The 16,591-nt window shown below is 38.5% G+C and overlaps 3 protein-coding genes across 3 annotated transcripts in view; 1 reads left to right on the top strand and 2 right to left on the bottom strand.

The window, feature by feature from the left end:
* The window catches only part of LOC146480968 (uncharacterized), a 98,331-nt gene that overhangs the window by 14,831 nt on the left and 66,909 nt on the right, over positions 1-16,591 (top strand). The gene's annotated exons all lie outside the window — the stretch shown is intronic.
* On the bottom strand, positions 817-1,767 carry LOC146480972 (melanocyte-stimulating hormone receptor-like). Its single transcript, XM_085108971.1, has one exon. It carries the CDS (start codon positions 1,765-1,767, stop codon positions 817-819), a length of 951 nt encoding a protein of 316 aa, XP_084965097.1.
* Positions 5,905-7,393, bottom strand: LOC146480971 (melanocyte-stimulating hormone receptor-like). Its single transcript, XM_085108561.1, has 2 exons — positions 6,389-7,393; positions 5,905-6,175 (listed from the first exon to the last, which is right to left on the bottom strand). The coding sequence occupies exons 1-2, from the start codon at positions 7,260-7,262 to the stop codon at positions 6,138-6,140; spliced, it is 912 nt and encodes a 303-aa protein (XP_084964687.1). The 5' UTR covers positions 7,263-7,393; the 3' UTR covers positions 5,905-6,137.

The raw sequence follows: 16,591 nt of genomic DNA, 5'->3' as shown, positions 1-16,591 counted from the left end.
GGATATTGCTCGAGAGGATTACCACAGCAGAGAAGCAACAGAAAAGGCCAAGTGAGAGCTGGAGGTAAATGGGATTTGTTGTCAGTCGGTGTAAAATGCACTCGTATAAACAAGAAATACTCCCATAAATTTATAAGCAGGATTTGTTGGGCCTGTTATCGACGTAAATAATACTCCTTCACAAAAACATTGCCTTTTATACCTCTCCCCTCGCTATATATATGCAATTGAAGCAAATTAAAACTCGTCAACATACCAAGACATGGGAAACTTTATATGTTTCTATTTCTAGAAAAATGTAAATATAAAGCTAAAGTTCTATTTCGTATTTATTTTATTGCGACAAATTTCTTCACCAAATAATTTTTCTAATCAAAGTAATTTCGTGATTGTGAATATATGAAAATCATAAACATGTATGTGGTCACGCGACAACAATCATCAACTATCATTGCCGTTTGACCACGCACGTGATTGTGCATGATTGTTGATGATAGTTTCGAACGCTCAACAATCATCAACAATCATGCACCATTTGACCAGGCCTTAAGATATAAAAGTAGAGAGTAAGATGTGTGAGTATTTGTCTTTTTAACAACTTTGAAATTCGTTTAAATCGAATGTAAAATATTGAAGTGTGATTCCATTTTCATAAAAAAAGCTAACATTTATTCGGTTAATTGTGCGAATTTTTCAAAGATAGTTGTTAGTTCATTTCTGTACTGCTTGCTATGAAATATCCATGAGTTATTATGATTTATTTGTTCAATTTACCATTACATGTACTAACATCGCCGTCTTTTACAAAAACGTGGTCTACCCATTTAAGACAATCGTCTGATCCACTTTTAAATAGTTTTCCTCAGACTGTTTGCATAACATATTTCGTACTATTTTGAAAATTGCTCCTCGAAGCTCGCTCAGTCGCCAACAGTACAGAAATGGGTTAATAGAGGAATTCATATAGCAGACAGTGTCTGCAAAGTCCCATGCATATGTAACTTTGCCATACATCGATAAAACCAACAAGGAGGTCAACAGTGGCGAATAGCACAGTATCATACACATGTAATATATAAAGGTGTTCATAGCACTTGTCTTCAGTCGCAACATGTTCATATCATCATGATCTACAGCATCTAGGTTCTGCATAACCTGTTGTTGAGCGTGAATCTGTATCTGATGCTGCCGAACAATGCGATAAATTTGAACGTAAGATAAAGTAGAGATTAAGATGCATATGGCAATGGCTGTAGCAAGGGCAAAGAAAAACACATCTTTGTTCCAAAAAATAAGGCATGATAAAAGAATGCTAACAAGCCAAAGAGTCACCGATGTATATATTGCTCGTTTTGTGGTCATCAAGTCCGGATATCGCATGTGATAGTGAAGAGCCATAAATCGATCAACGCTTATTGCTGCCATCATTTCCAGCGAAACGCCACAGGTTATGGTGCTTACCGTCGTGAACATTGCGTCGTGCAAGGACGGGTGAGGTTTTAATGAGTTCGCAATGTAAACTGGCTGAGTTACAAGACCAACGAGAAGGTCTGACATGGCGAGCAAACACAGAAATACGGTGGACGGTGAATGAAGCGAAGGAGTCCTCAATATGCCGGCCAACACCAAAGCATTTTCGATAATGGATATGAAAATCAATGGAACATTAAGCAGACAATTTATGATGACGACAGCCTCAGTATTTGAGTTACTTCCAAAAGTTTCAGTTTGCGATTCATTTCGCTCGATGTAGCTGTCGTTGATCATTTTTAATTGTTTTGTCTTAAAAGGTTCTGGACGTTTTGGTCCAAGACTTGTGCAGTTGTTGCTTATTTATAAATGGAACGATGTGTTGCGAAGACGAGAGACCAACGAGAAGGTCTGACATGGCGAGCAAACACAGAAATACGGTGGACGGTGAATGAAGCGAAGGAGTCCTCAATATGCCGGCCAACACCAAAGCATTTTCGATAATGGATATGAAAATCAATGGAACATTAAGCAGACAATTTATGATGACGACAGCCTCAGTATTTGAGTTACTTCCAAAAGTTTCAGTTTGCGATTCATTTCGCTCGATGTAGCTGTCGTTGATCATTTTTAATTGTTTTGTCTTAAAAGGTTCTGGACGTTTTGGTCCAAGACTTGTGCAGTTGTTGCTTATTTATAAATGGAACGATGTGTTGCGAATTTATAATGACAACAGCCTTACGATGATGTTCGTCCCAAATTTTCAGTTTCAGGTCATCAATTTGACTGTCTTTTAAAGCGAAGACTTTTTGCAGCTGCCTTTTTATTAATCAATATTGTAATTAGTTTTGCATGGAAGCAATATTTATCCAGTTGTCCTGTCATGACGATCATAAGCACGCCTTTCCTGAACTTGAATTTTATTGAGGATTGGGACAGAACTTTGACAGTTCATAAGAAACATTGAAAACTTATTAGAATACAGCCACTCTTTCAGCAGGGGTCTTCATTTGCATGAAAAATTAAGATATTCGAGTATACATCGCAAAGGTTTGTATTTATAGCTACCTGCCAATAAAACTACTTATCTTATCTTTTTTTACTTAGCTGGCGTTTTTTTTTTACTTCATCTCGCAGCATCGCCGGTCTTGAACTTTTGAATGACCACGTTTAATGTAAGGATGTTGGGAATGATACGGCAACAAGTACGGGCTACAGCCGATAAATCGGTTGGTTGTAAGGCAAATTTTACCTGTAGAGAACAAAAGGAGTTTGAATAACAGTGAAGAACCTTTTATAATAATACTTATAGTGGTAAATATTGTGGAGTTCACAAACAGAGGGGTTCTGAGTATTATTGCAAGTCCGTGAGTTATGTTGTTCCGTGACTCATTGTCGTCTCATTGTCCGTGACTCGTTATCATATTCCATTAATGACTTTTTGGCTTTGTTTTATCTTAAAGCTCAGTTAAAATTCGTTCATTCCAGACAAAAACTCTTCTCAACAATTACACGAAAGCAAATTATCCGAACTTAAACTCCAGTTTTAATATGCGAGCGAAGCTGAGATCGGCATATCAGAATCAAACAAATTTGTGCGTCTATTTATTTCGATTTCTTTTGAAAGTTCTTTTCTAAAAAGTTTTGGCTTATTTTTTTGTGTCTTGCACTGCCGCTGGGAGGACTTCTGAGTTTATTTCCGCTTGAGAACTCGTCTTCATTTATTTCAATTTAATCTAAGCCGCCATATTTATTTATCACAAATGAAATTAACACAATGATGTCAATCGTAGCGGAGCTCCGGCGCTCGCGCGGAGCCCCATAGCTGAGCAAAATTGGTAACCCGTGAATGCGAGAGACTTTGGTTTTGATTATGACGTCATTGTGCGACCGTCAGTACGTACGTCCGCCCCTCCATCTAAGCCATTTGTGAAATGTCACAATCCAGTTAACCCTGCTTCGGCGGGAAGTTGCGTGGCCAGCTGCTTTAAAAAAAAAAACAAACGGAAGATTTTGAAGAAAGCTACAAATTCATGTACTCGTTGAATATGTCGACAAACAAGGAAATAATAGAAAGGGAGAGAAAAAAAAAACGAAAACGCAGGCGATGAATAAGCAAAGTTCAACGAAAAGGACAACGACTGACGAATGCCGGAGTAAAGGCAGAGTATTTTGCCCTTTCAGTCGGTTCGGTGCACCCTGTGGAAGCGGAGATAGTAAGTTACTTATCTCATGATGCGGACTGAGTTTCACTGGCTCCCTCGCCGTCTCGATCAGGTGTAAACTTTATATTAATTTAATCATAATTTAATCAAAATCATAAATTATTCATGAATTACGTACAGTGCATAAATTCACCATCAGCCGCCATTACGGAAAAAAAGAAAACAAGGACTTAAAATAGACTCAACCAATAAGTTATTCTTAAAAGAAAACACTAGCAGGTGTGTTGTCTGCTAACTCCTTTCATTGACCGAAACTACAATGAAACTAAGGGGAAGCTTCTTATTTTGGTGACTAAAAGCGGCGGGTCGAAAGCCGGTCAAGGCTGAGATTGTCGTCCAAGTCAACAGGGATTTCGCGCAAAATGGAAGGAGAAGAAGCGATAGACAAACATCTGGCGGTATTCCCTGTTCATTCGCGTATTCTTTATTGGTTGTCTTTGTTGGTTAGTTGGTGGTCAACAACTTACAAATACAATTATTAATCTCATCTTCAGGATCTTAGGATAATGTTGTCTGGTAAATACTGGAATAGAGAACACTACATTACGGTTGTTGTTGCTTTCACTATGAGAAATGCAAAAAAAAAAAAAGAAACACACTTTCAATTTACTTGAAAGATTCAAGGAAAAAACGTGAGTGAAAGGCTAAGGGTAAAATAGGAAACTAAAACTTCAGCTTCGCAATAAATTTCATTCGGGGCCCAGTGTGAGCGCTAAGATCGATTCACGAGAACAAATGTAAACACTGAAAGTTTGCTAATGTATAGCGATAATCATCGCAAACGCTTGATGTATTTCTATATTTACGTTCACTTAGATACAGCCAAAGTAGCGACTTTAGCGAGATTGAAAGCACCTTCCGATATTATAAAACGCGGACAGAAGCCGCAATAAATTTTATTTGGGGTCCAGTGTGAGCGATAAGATCGATTCACCAGAACAAATCTAAACACTGAAAGTTTGCTAATGCCTGGAGACAATCATCTCAAACGCTTGATGTAATTCTATATTTACGTCCACTTGGATAAAGCGAAAATGGCATTTTTAACAAGATTGAAAGCTTCTTCCGATGTTATAAAACGCAACAGGAGCCGTCGTTTGAACGCAGAAAGCAATACTAACAGTGTATTACAATGCTGAAAACAGCAAGATTTAGGTCACGTGCTAGGCAACCAAAATTGTTCACTATATCAAGAGTCCGATTCATTAAGCCCTGGTCAAACGGTGATGATTGTTGATAATTGTTGGAACGCGCGCTCTCGTTTGACCACCAACTATCACGCGCAACCATAGACAATCATGCAGTTTGAGCGTGTTCAAATTCTTCATGATTGTTAATGATAGTTTTTCTGTCAGCTGTTTTCCCCCTAAAATCGACAAGCTCATGCCTTCCCGCGCTCAGCCAGCGTCGCCGGCAGCCGGTGAAATGCGCGCGAAATGTTGAAGCTTTTCAGCGTCCATTTTGAAAAATGGCTGCTGTGTCGGAGCAAACTGTTGTGACTCAAGAGACTATTAAGGCTAGAAAAATACCAAGATGGAGTAACAAACAACTTCAACACCGTATTGAAGAAGACGAGGTTCGCCCTTGCCTGTGGGATATTGCTCGAGAGGATTACCACAGCAGAGAAGCAACAGAAAAGGCCAAGTGAGAGCTGGAGGTAAATGGGATTTGTTGTCAGTCGGTGTAAAATGCACTCGTATAAACAAGAAATACTCCCATAAATTTATAAGCAGGATTTGTTGGGCCTGTTATCGACGTAAATAATACTCCTTCACAAAAACATTGCCTTTTATACCTCTCCCCTCGCTATATATATGCAATTGAAGCAAATTAAAACTCGTCAACATACCAAGACATGGGAAACTTTATATGTTTCTATTTCTAGAAAAATGTAAATATAAAGCTAAAGTTCTATTTCGTATTTATTTTATTGCGACAAATTTATTCGTGAAATAATTTTTCTAATCAAAGTAATTTCGTGATTGTGAATATATGAAAATCATACACATGTATGTGGTCACGCGACAACAATCATCAACTATCATTGCCGTTTGACCACGCACGTGATTGTGCATGATTGTTGATGATAGTTTCGAACGCTCAACAATTATCAACAATCATGCACCGTTTGACCAGGCCTTAAGATATAAAGGTAGAGAGTAAGATGTGTGAGTATTTGTCTTTTTAACAACTTTGAAATTCGTTTAAATCGAATGTAAAATATTGAAGTGTGATTCCATTTTCATAAAAAAAGCTAACATTTATTCGCTTGATTGTGCGAATTTTTCAAAGATAGTTGTTAGTTCATTTCTGTACTGCTTGCTATGAAATATCCATGAGTTATTATGATTTATTTGTTCAATTTACCATTACATGTACTAACATCGCCGTCCTTTACAACAACGTGGTCTACCCATTTAAGACAATCTTCTGAACCACTTATTAGTTTTCCTCAGACTGTTTGCATAACATATTTCGTACTATTTTGAAAATTTAGCAGAAAAACTAACGCGGAGAGATTTCGACGTTTCGATGACATCCAATAGACTATTGTTTTCAGTTTAGTTTTGTCTACTTACTTATGTAAAATTTTCTTCATTTTCTTGATAATGATGACAGGATGTCATCGAAACGTCGAAATCTCTCCGCGTTAGTTTTTCTGCTAAATTTAATAACAAAAGTCAATCTTATACGTATTTTGAAAATTGCTCCTCGAAGCTCGCTAAGTCGCCAACAGTACAGAAATGGGTTAATAGAGGAATTCATATAACAGACAGTGTCTGCAAAGTCCCATGCATATGCCACTTTGCCGTACTTCGATAAAACCAACAAGGAGGTCAACAGTGGCGAATAGCACAGTATCATACACATGTAATATATAAAGGTGTTCATAGCACTTGTCTTCAGTCGCAACATGTTCATATTATCATGATCTCCAGCATCTAGGTTCTGCATAACCTGTTGTTGAGCGTGAATCTGTATCTGATGCTGCCGAACAATGCGATAAATTTGAACGTAAGATAAAGTAGAGATTAAGATGCATATGGCAATGGCTGTAGCAAGGGCAAAGAAAAACACATCTTTGTTCCAAAAAATAAGGCATGATAAAAGAAGGCTAACAAGCCAAAGAGTCACCGATGTATATATTGCACGTTTTGTGGTCATCAAGTCCGGATATCGCATGTGATAGTGAAGAGCCATAAATCGATCAACGCTTATTGCCGCCATCATTTCCAGCGAAACGCCACAGGTTATGGTGCTTAACGTGAACATTGCTTCGTGCAAGGACGGGTGAGGTTTTAATGAGTTCGCAATGTAAACTGGCTGTGTTACAAAACCAACGAGAAGGTCTGACACGGCGAGCAAACACAGAAATACGGCGGACGGTGAATGAAGTGAAGGAGTCCTCAATATGCCGGCCAACACCAAAGCATTTCCAATAATGGATATGAAAATCAATGGAACATTGAGCAGACAATTTATGATGACGATAGTCTCAGTATTTGAGTTACTTCCCAAAGTTTCAGTTTGCGATTCATTTCGCTCGATGTGGCTGTCGTTGATCATTTTTAAATGTTTTCTCTTAAAAGGTTCTGGACGTTTTGGTCCAAGACTTATGCTGTTGTTGCTTATTTATAAATGGAACGATGTGTGCAGAATTTATAATGACAATAGCCTTACGATGATGTTCGTCCCAAATTTTCAGTTTCAGGTCATCAATTTGTCTGTCTTTTAAAGCGAAGACTTTTTGCAGCTGCCTTTTTATTAATCAATATTATAATTAGTTTTGCATGGAAGCAATATTTATCCAGTTGTCCTGTCATGACGATCATAAGCCCGCCTTTCCTGAACTTGAATTTTATTGAGGATTGGGACAGAACTTTGACAGTTCATAAGAAACATTGAAAACTTATTAGAATACAGCCACTCTTTCAGCAGGGTTCTTCATTTGCATGACAAATTAAGATATTCGAGTAAACATCGCAAAGGTTTGTATTTATAGCTACCTGCCAATAAAACTATTTATCTCACCTTTCTTTACTTAGCTGGCGTTTTTTTTTTACTTCATCTCGCAGCATCGCCGGTCTTGAACTTTTGAATGAGCATGTTTTATGTAAGGGTGTTGGGAATGATACGGTAACAAGTACGGGCTACAGCCGATAAATCGGTTGGTTGAAAGGCAAATTTTACCTGTAGAGAACAAAAGGAGTTTGAATAACAGTGAAGAACCTTTTATAATAATACTTATAGTGGTAAATATTGTGGAGTTCCCAAACAGAGGGGTTCTGAATATTATCGCAAGTCCGTGAGTTATGTTGTTCCGTGACTCATTATCATATTCCATGAATGACTTTTTGGCTTTGTTTTATCTTAAAGTGCCCATAACGGAATTTTTTTTATTTTCTCATCTGAATGTAAACATCACCCTAAGAACTTCAGTGAAAAAATTTTTCGATTTGCATTCAACACGAATTTTTAATGAATTTTATAAGACCTTTAAATTTGCCACCATTTTGGCCCACCATTCGCATTAGTCTCCTCTCGGTTTAGCAAGAGCTGTGACGTAGATTCAGGAACACGTGACCTCAGCCTTTCTCTGAATGTCACTGAAAACAAGTCGCGGTATTTCTGCACGTTTCTTGAAAATGCCGGAAAGATGTGTTGCAGCGAGATGTGGAAACATCATAGACAAAGCGAATGGAATAAGCATGCACAAGATTCCTTTCTTTGGCACCACATGCCCGGAAAGACTGAGGAGGCGCAAGAAATGGATCGATTTTATACTGGAGCGGAGGAAGATGTGGCCGCTTGGAAAGACCTCGTCCTTGTGCTCGATGTAGTTCAATGACGAGGATTTCACAAGGCTGATGAATTCAGGTTTAAACTTAAAACGTGAACTGAAGTAGGATGACATCGGCGTTTGTGTTTATCCTTCAAAACATGCTAAGCAAAAGGAGAGACCTAGACCAAGAGACACCTTCGAAGAGGAGCAGGGAAAAGCGAATGGTAAGCTTTCCGTCGATAAATATTCACACCCGCTTGTGACATTCTAAGCGTTGTAACCTTCTGAGGTTTATAGTTTGACCTCAGTGTTAACTCAGTCGCAAGTTTTATAAAATATGGCGTAATTGTTTTGATATATATTCTCATAGACCGTGAGATCCGCGAAGTTTCGTTGAGACCAAGCTCTCAAAAAATAACAGCACAAATGCTAGCACTGATGTAAATAGATCGATGCGAGAACAATCGCACTCGGCGAACACAGAAAACATTGTAAACCACGATGTAGATAAGGTAGATAAACTGCAGCAAGAATTCAACGAGCTCAAACAAATGTTGTACACACATGCGTTGCAGAATTCTGCAAACAATAAAAATGTTGAAAAGTATAACAGTGTTATCTCTGAAAACCTAACCACCACAACGGGGGTTCAAAATAAAAAAGGGCACAAAACAAATAACAAGCACAAAGAGCGCAGAAAAAATGGCTTAAAAACGGATTGAGACACAAAGAGAAAAACACGAAAAATTCATAAAGAATTTTTCAAACCAACAAATTTAGCAACAGCCTGTTAGCGTTATTTCTAAAGGGCTCAAATTTGTCCCGACACCGGTGACAGACACGAATTACATTAGACGCCAACCGCCAACTCTTGTTAGACTTCGAACATTTCGCAAGACGTATGCACCTAAAAGATACAATGGATTTCGTAAACTTTATAGGAAAGACCAAGGTCTCTCAAGATACTATCTTAGTATCAATGGATGCAACAAGCTTGAATACAAATATTATTATTATCACAGTTCAACACGTGTCCCTCCTGTAGTTCCGAAAGAACAATGTCGCTAGTCAGCGCTTCCCAATTGCCTTCCAGTTCCTTGCGGCAGTAGCACTCGCTGATATTTTCTAGCAGATCACGGCTACAGTTACCACAAGTACACCTACATGGAAAATAATTCGTTCGAATGTATGTGAGTACTGGCCATAGTTTTGACAGATGATAATAAAGAGCGCGTATGCAAAATGCAAGGTGAGAACTTTACCATCCACTAACACGCACTCTATTCTCCAAGCGTTTCGTTAAATCTTTCTCGAGTCGTCGCTTCTCCTCTTGTTCCTTACGATATCTTTTTAGCCATTCTTCGTCTGCTATCGGCTCGTCCGCGTACGGTTCGAGTGTATCATCATCTTCACACGTATTACTTGTTTCGTGGGCATCTATCGCCTCAGCTCGACTTCGACGCTTTCAAATTCTTCCTAGCTGTTTTCTTCAGTGGTTTGTTCACTTTCCGTGTCAGATACGTTTTCTGCCATGGAATATACTTATTTGGAGCTAATTTTTTCCTTCCTAACGGTGAATCTGACGATTTTCTTTCTGCCGCGAACGGACTTTACTGAAGGTCAAGTGAGTGCATAGACATGAGAGTTCCTGAATCTACGTCACGGGGCCCTATTGTGAGCCCATCGGCATTCTTATCAGCGGGGCGGATGGACCGCAATAAAATAGGATTTCAAAGATTTGTAAAATTCATAAAAAAATTGCGTTTTATGCAAATCGAAAAAATTTTTCGCGGAAGTTCTTCGGGTGATGTTTAGATTCAGATAAGAAAATAAAAAAATTCCGTTATGGGCACTTTAAAGCTCAGTTGAAATTCGTTCATTCTAGACAAAAACTCTTCTCAACAATTACACGAAAGCAAATTATCCGAACTTAAACTCCAGTTTTAATATGCGAACGAAGCTGAGATCGGCATATCGGAATCAAACAAATTTGTGCGTCTATTTATTTCGATTTCTTTTGAAAGTTCTTCTCTAAAAAGTTTTGGCTTATTTTTTTGTGTCTTGCACTGCCGCTGGGAGGACTTCTGAGTTTATTTCCACTTGAGAACGCGTTTTCATGTATTTCAATTTAATATAAGCCGCCATATTATTTATCACAAAAGAAATTCACACAATAATGTCAGGTAATGGTGGAGCTCCGGCGCTCGCGCGGAGCCCCATAGCTAAGCGAAATTGGTAACCCGTGAATGTGAGAAACTTTGGTTTTGGTTATGACGTCATTGTGCGACCGTTAGTACGTACGTCCGCCCCTCCATGTAAGCCATTTGTGAAATGTCACAATCCAGTTAACCCTGCTTCGGCGGGAAGTTGCCTGGCCAGCTGCTTTTTAGAAAAACAAACGGAAGATTTTAAAGAAAGCTACAAATTCATGTGCTCGTTGAATATGTCGACAAACCGGGAAAGAATAGTTTTGGCTTATCTTTTTGTGTCTTGCACTGCCGGTGGGATTATTTCCACTTGAGAACGCGTTTTTGTTTATTTCAATTTAATATAAGCCGCCATATTATTTATCACAAATGGAATTCACACCATAATGTCAGGTAATAGCGGAGCTCCGGCGCTCGCGCAGAGCCCCATAGCTAAGCGAAATTGGTAACCCGTGAATGCGAGAAACTTTGTTTTTGGTTATGACGTCATTGTGCGACCTTCCGTAGGTACGTCCGCCCATCCACGTAAGCCATTTGTGAAATGCCACATTCAAGTTAACCCTGCTTCGGCGGGAAGTTGCGTGCCCAGCTGCTTTTTAGAAAAACAAACGGAAGAATTTGAAGAAAGCTACAAATTCATGTGCTCGCTGAATATGTCGACAAAAGGGGAAAGAATAGGAAGGGAGAGAAAAAAAAGAAAACGAAAACGCAGGCGATGAATAAGCTAAGTTCAACGTAAAAGACAACGACTGACGAATGCCAGAGTAAAGACAGAGTATTTTGCCCTTTCAGTCGGTTTGGTGCACCTTGTGGAAGCGGAGATATAGGAATACTTCATGGTTGGTGAGTGCGTACGATTTTTATTCACGAGTTGTGAAAAATCGCAAACGAACGAGTGAGTTTGCGATTCTTCACATCGAGTGAATAAAAATCGTACAAGCGAACCAACCATGAGGTAATTTGTTTACTATATATGTACTGAGACATTACAAAATAATGTTAACAACTATCAATTGCACGGTGAAATCAAGACAAAGACCACAACGAGTTGCGAATGATTTTATTATTGATTTTTTTCATTAACGAATTCAGCTTGTTCACGACAACGGCTGACTTTTTAAATCATGGTTTAGAAGAATCTTGTTTTTTTACAGTTATTTACTGCTAGATAAAATGGCGCGTTGCTGTCGTTCATTTCCGACGGCCTTTTCTCCGCGTAGAATTTGTAAACAGTGACGGGATCTCTTTCACTTCCCTGAACCGAAAACATTTTCGGTTTTATTTGCCTGACATCTATGGGATTTTCTCCGGTTCGAGTCTTAGTTTGTCTCTCAGTATACTCTAAAAATTCCTCGCCATTTCATTCCCAGCGAAACGCCACAGGTTAAAGCGGTTAACGTGAACATTGCGTCGTATATGGACGGGTTGGGTTTTAGTGCGGTCGCAATGTAGACTGGCTGTGTTACAAAACCAACGAGAAGATCTGTCATGGCGAGGAAACACAGGAATATAGCAGACGGCGAATGTAGTGAAGGAGTCCTCAGTATGGCGGCCAACACCAAAGCATTGCCGATAATGGATATGAGAATCAGTGGAACATTGAGCAGACAATTTATGATGACGATAGTCTCAGTATTTGAGTTACGTCCCAAATTTTCAGTTTGCGATTCATTTCTCTCGATGTAACTGTCGTTGATCATTTTTAGACGTTTTCACTCAAAACGTTTTCGAATTTTTGGTCCAAGGCGTTTGCAGCTGTCTTCAGTTATTGCTCATTTAGGGTCACTTGTTTTATATCAAAGCAATATTAGTAGTCGAACAATGGGATATTAATCGACGAACAACACCATAACAATACCTCTGCGTTGTTATAGTGGTCATAAACCGGCTCGTTCCCTTAACTGAGAGTTTCGCTACGTCAGAATTTTCATGCGAAACATTGAAAACTTATTAAGCTAAAGTCACATTCAGTGGGGACGTAATTTGAATTGTTAATCAATGAATTTGAGTAAAGCTTAAATTTTTTATGAAACTGCACCTTCTAAATATCCTGCAGTTATCTGGCGTTTTCGTTCTCATCTTACAGCATCCCTTGAACTTTACAATCTGGAATATTGAGAACCTTATTGTTGTGAGATTGGACCGATAGCAATAAACACAAGGTAATCCAAACACGATTTTGCACCAACAAAATAATAATTAATAATAAGACAGGCTCCAGTTGTTCAAAAGCCGGATAACTTTATCCTGTGGATAAGTCACTCAGTCCGACAGTGTCAATCTGTGCAAAGATTTCAGTATTTCCTCGTTTAGAAGCGAATATGCACACTCCAACCACAGTTAAGTTTGGGAGTGTACGAAAACCTTGGACAACGTTTAACGTGAAGTATATTTTAGACCTTGAATAGTGCCTTATCCAGCGGATAAAGTTATCCGGCCTTTGAACAACTGGGGCCAGAATAACAGTGAACAATCTTTTAAATCTCTAAATGCAATGACAAATATTGGGACTGTAGGAAGTGTCTATTTATTTGAAACGATATCTTAAGAGTAAATGTCCCTAAGCATCAAACATAATCGTCAAATCGCGGACACAGCTCAAAATTCGATTTCGCTCATACTTTTTCTATAGATAGGCCTTTGACCCAAACTAAACAAAACAGGGTTAGTTCGTTTTAAAATTCGTTTCCTTAAGAGTAATTTAATAAAAACGTTTGCGTTGGTTTTGAGGCTAATTTGGATCGAAATTTCACAATATTCATAGCATTCTAGTGTTCGTTAAAAATACAATGTCAATCTTCCTTTGCTGGAACTTTATAGTTTGGTCTCTAAAAAATTCAGCAGTGATAAGAAAAGCGGTTATTTTCTTCCTTAACAACGGTCATGGGTTTTTTCTTGAAGCCACCTTCGATACTCTTTTCAAATAGTTTTGAGGTACCTTAAAATAACTCCCTAAAAATCATGTCGGTACTGCAAACTAGGACCTCAAACTATACTGCAGATACAAATAAAGGATAGATGTCAAAAGTTATGCTGGCATTTTTTTGGGATGTCGGTTAGTTGTGTGATACGACTTCATTGAAGTTTGCTAATATGACAAATTTGCCGACGGACGCCATTTTGAAAACTAAGGGGCAACACTAAAATCAGGAATCCGGAATCCGGAGTACGGAACAGAAAACTGGACTCCGGATCCAGAGGAATCCTCAAGATTGATCAATTAGATTGTACAAAAATTGTCTGAAAATATTGTCAACGCAAATGTTATATTTTTCGATTCGTGACACCAGAGAAAAAATCTAATTAAGTCATTATTTCCCGCAAATGAAAAATGATTGGTCTCACGGTTAAAACATTTAAAAACGACCGAGCGTACAGTAAAGAAAAGAAATTTGATAGTCTGTATCTTCATTTTGAAACTATGTTAAGGTTTTCTGGAGACAATCTTTGTACAACCTAATTGTTGAATCTTGAGGCTTCCGCTGGAACCGGATTCTGGATTCTGGATTTCGGATTTCAGATTTCAGATTCCGGATTCCTGCTTTTAGTGCTGCCCCTTTGGAATGGGTTTCCTGGAGAACCAGACACTGACTGAGCATGTATTTGAGTTTGTTTGTTTGTTTGTTTTTTTTGTTTTTTTTCGAAAGCGTCAGTCCAAAATTTCCCTTTTTTGGTGGATCAAATATCCAAGAATAAAATGTTTCGGGACTACTACAGATTTTCACATATCCGACAAAGAAATGGATTGAAATAAGCTTACCTGTTTGTATCAAATTACCCTTGTCGAAGGGCCGTTTCTCACAGTAAACGTCACATGGCCTTCCGTCATTACTTTACCCCTTCAATTTACCTCAAGACGGCAGTATAAGTCCAAAGTGTATTGAACTCCATAATGTCTATGATTATATACCTGTTCTGTCCAAAACGGTGCGCTGTGACCCGCGGCAATCGTGAAACCGTAGCAATGCCAAGTATTGTTTGAATACGTGCCTCGGTTAAAGAGTCTCTTGCAAAGTGAAGAAAGCAAATCAGTCGAAACGAAACTCGAAATGGAATAAAAACAAATATCATGAAAGGATAAATGCCGTCATTACATCAAATTCGAAGCAAAGACAGTTATCTCGCAAACCCGGTTCTCAGTTTAATAAAACTTATTAGAATATTTACTGAAATGAACAACCTTTCGGAGCCGACTCTTTTCTTTCATGTTTCCGAAATGCGGCTGTTAACCGAAAGCTGATACGTCTGGTCAGAAGAAGGAAAATGTCTTTCTCTCCTTTGGTCGGTGGCGAATGTGGATGTGATTCAAGAAGTAGGATTCTGTCGTGTGGGATCCTACCTCTTGTGTCGTGCAACAAGAGTGTATCAGGTCACAAAAAACTGTTGAAATTTAGTGGCTGTGAAACGGAAGTCGAGCTCATACTAGCAAGAAGTGCCAGCCTGTTTTCAAACACCGCCGAACATCCAGGAAATGACCATATGTCCCTTGCACCGTGAACGTTTGGGTATTGGTTGGCGGTAATCTCGTACCCTGATCTCAGTCGGTTCGGGAATGTCGAGATTAGGTTGGCGATCGATAAAGTCATGCAGCTTGGCGAGCGAGAAGAAGTTATCAAATTTCCAGTTAAAATGTTAAGGGAGCTTTGTGAGAATCTGGGATTAAATGTGGATGGAACTTACCGTTCATTGATCTGCTTACCCAGCTTGTTGGGAAAAGGTCATGTGCACGTAAATGACACCTACCAAAATTGTAATTATTATTATTATTATTATTATTATTATTATTATTATTATTATTATTATTATTATTATTATTATTATTATTATTATTATTACAGTCAACTCTCTTGTAAGCGACCACCCTTGGTGCACGACAAAGTGGTCGCTTACGGGAGGTGGTCGCTTACGGGAAAGATCAACAAACTAAGCCTAATACTGGATTGATTAATTAACTACAAAAAAATGTTACCTTAGCAGCTAAAATCAGGCAAATAGAAACTTATTTATTTGATTTTTTCACATTTATTTATTCTTCTTATGAAACTTTGTATAACATGGTTCATGGTTCATTCTGGAACACATCACTGTAACAATTCCCGTTTACCTAAAGATCTAATTGTAGCCATCTTCTCTGTCCGTAAACTGTCATTATCTGTCTGTCAGCAGTACGGGGAAGCGTCATCAAAATTGAACTTTTGTCACTTCTGAGTAATGATTTACATGCGATCATACGTGATTATGTTGTGTGGTCGCTTACTGGAAACAGAAAACAAAAGAATGTGTCATTTCTGGCCTAAAAAGTGGTCGCGGTCCCTTAAGAAATTTGAGTGGTGGTCGCTTACGAGACAGCTCTTGAAACAGTATTTAACTGAGAAACAAAACCGTTGTTTACAAGGTGGTCGCTTACGGAAGGTGGTCGCTTATGAGAAGTGGTCGCTATGAGAGAGTTGACTGTATTATTATTATTATTATTATTATTATTATTATTATTATTATTATTATTATTATTATTATTATAACCTTCCCAAATCTCACATTGTAAGCTGCAATTGGATAGTGCACCATAAGGTAAAGTTGCCAAAAATTTGGCATTAATAAAGGAGTGTTAGGGAAGACAAGTCTGCCAGAATACGTTTTCATATAGAATTGTTTATTTTGACGAACCCCTAAGGTGTTTAGTTTATGTGTGGTTGGTGCACTTCATGCAGTCCTCGTTTGATCAGAATTGGATATAATGAAAGTGTTTGCAATAGGTTAAGGACGAAGATCGAAGGGCCAGATTCTCTACCTCCGCTAGAATCTGGGCTAAAATAAATTCTTGTTCTTTTTCAGTCACAATTTTTGAGCGACAAATAGAAGACGCTGTGCGTGAGTTTGCCCCGCGCGCGAAAGTCCTGCGAAACGGT

This window comes from Pavona decussata, unplaced genomic scaffold, assembly GCF_977016875.1.
Source record: "Pavona decussata unplaced genomic scaffold, jaPavDecu1.1 SCAFFOLD_51, whole genome shotgun sequence".
In the NCBI taxonomy this organism is placed as follows: domain Eukaryota; kingdom Metazoa; phylum Cnidaria; class Anthozoa; order Scleractinia; family Agariciidae; genus Pavona; species Pavona decussata.
The sequence above is the reverse complement of the archived record's forward strand: the minus strand, read 5'-3'. Positions and strand labels throughout refer to the sequence as shown.

Coding starts and splice junctions, on each gene's coding strand:
- LOC146480972 (XM_085108971.1), bottom strand. CDS start 1,767: ATGATCAACGACAGCTACATCGAGCGAAATGAATCGCAAACTGAAACT.
- LOC146480971 (XM_085108561.1), bottom strand. CDS start 7,262: ATGATCAACGACAGCCACATCGAGCGAAATGAATCGCAAACTGAAACT. Junction 6,176..6,388: donor AGGAGCAATTTTCAAAATAC/GTATAAGATTGA, acceptor TTTTCAAAATAG/TACGAAATATGTTATGCAAA.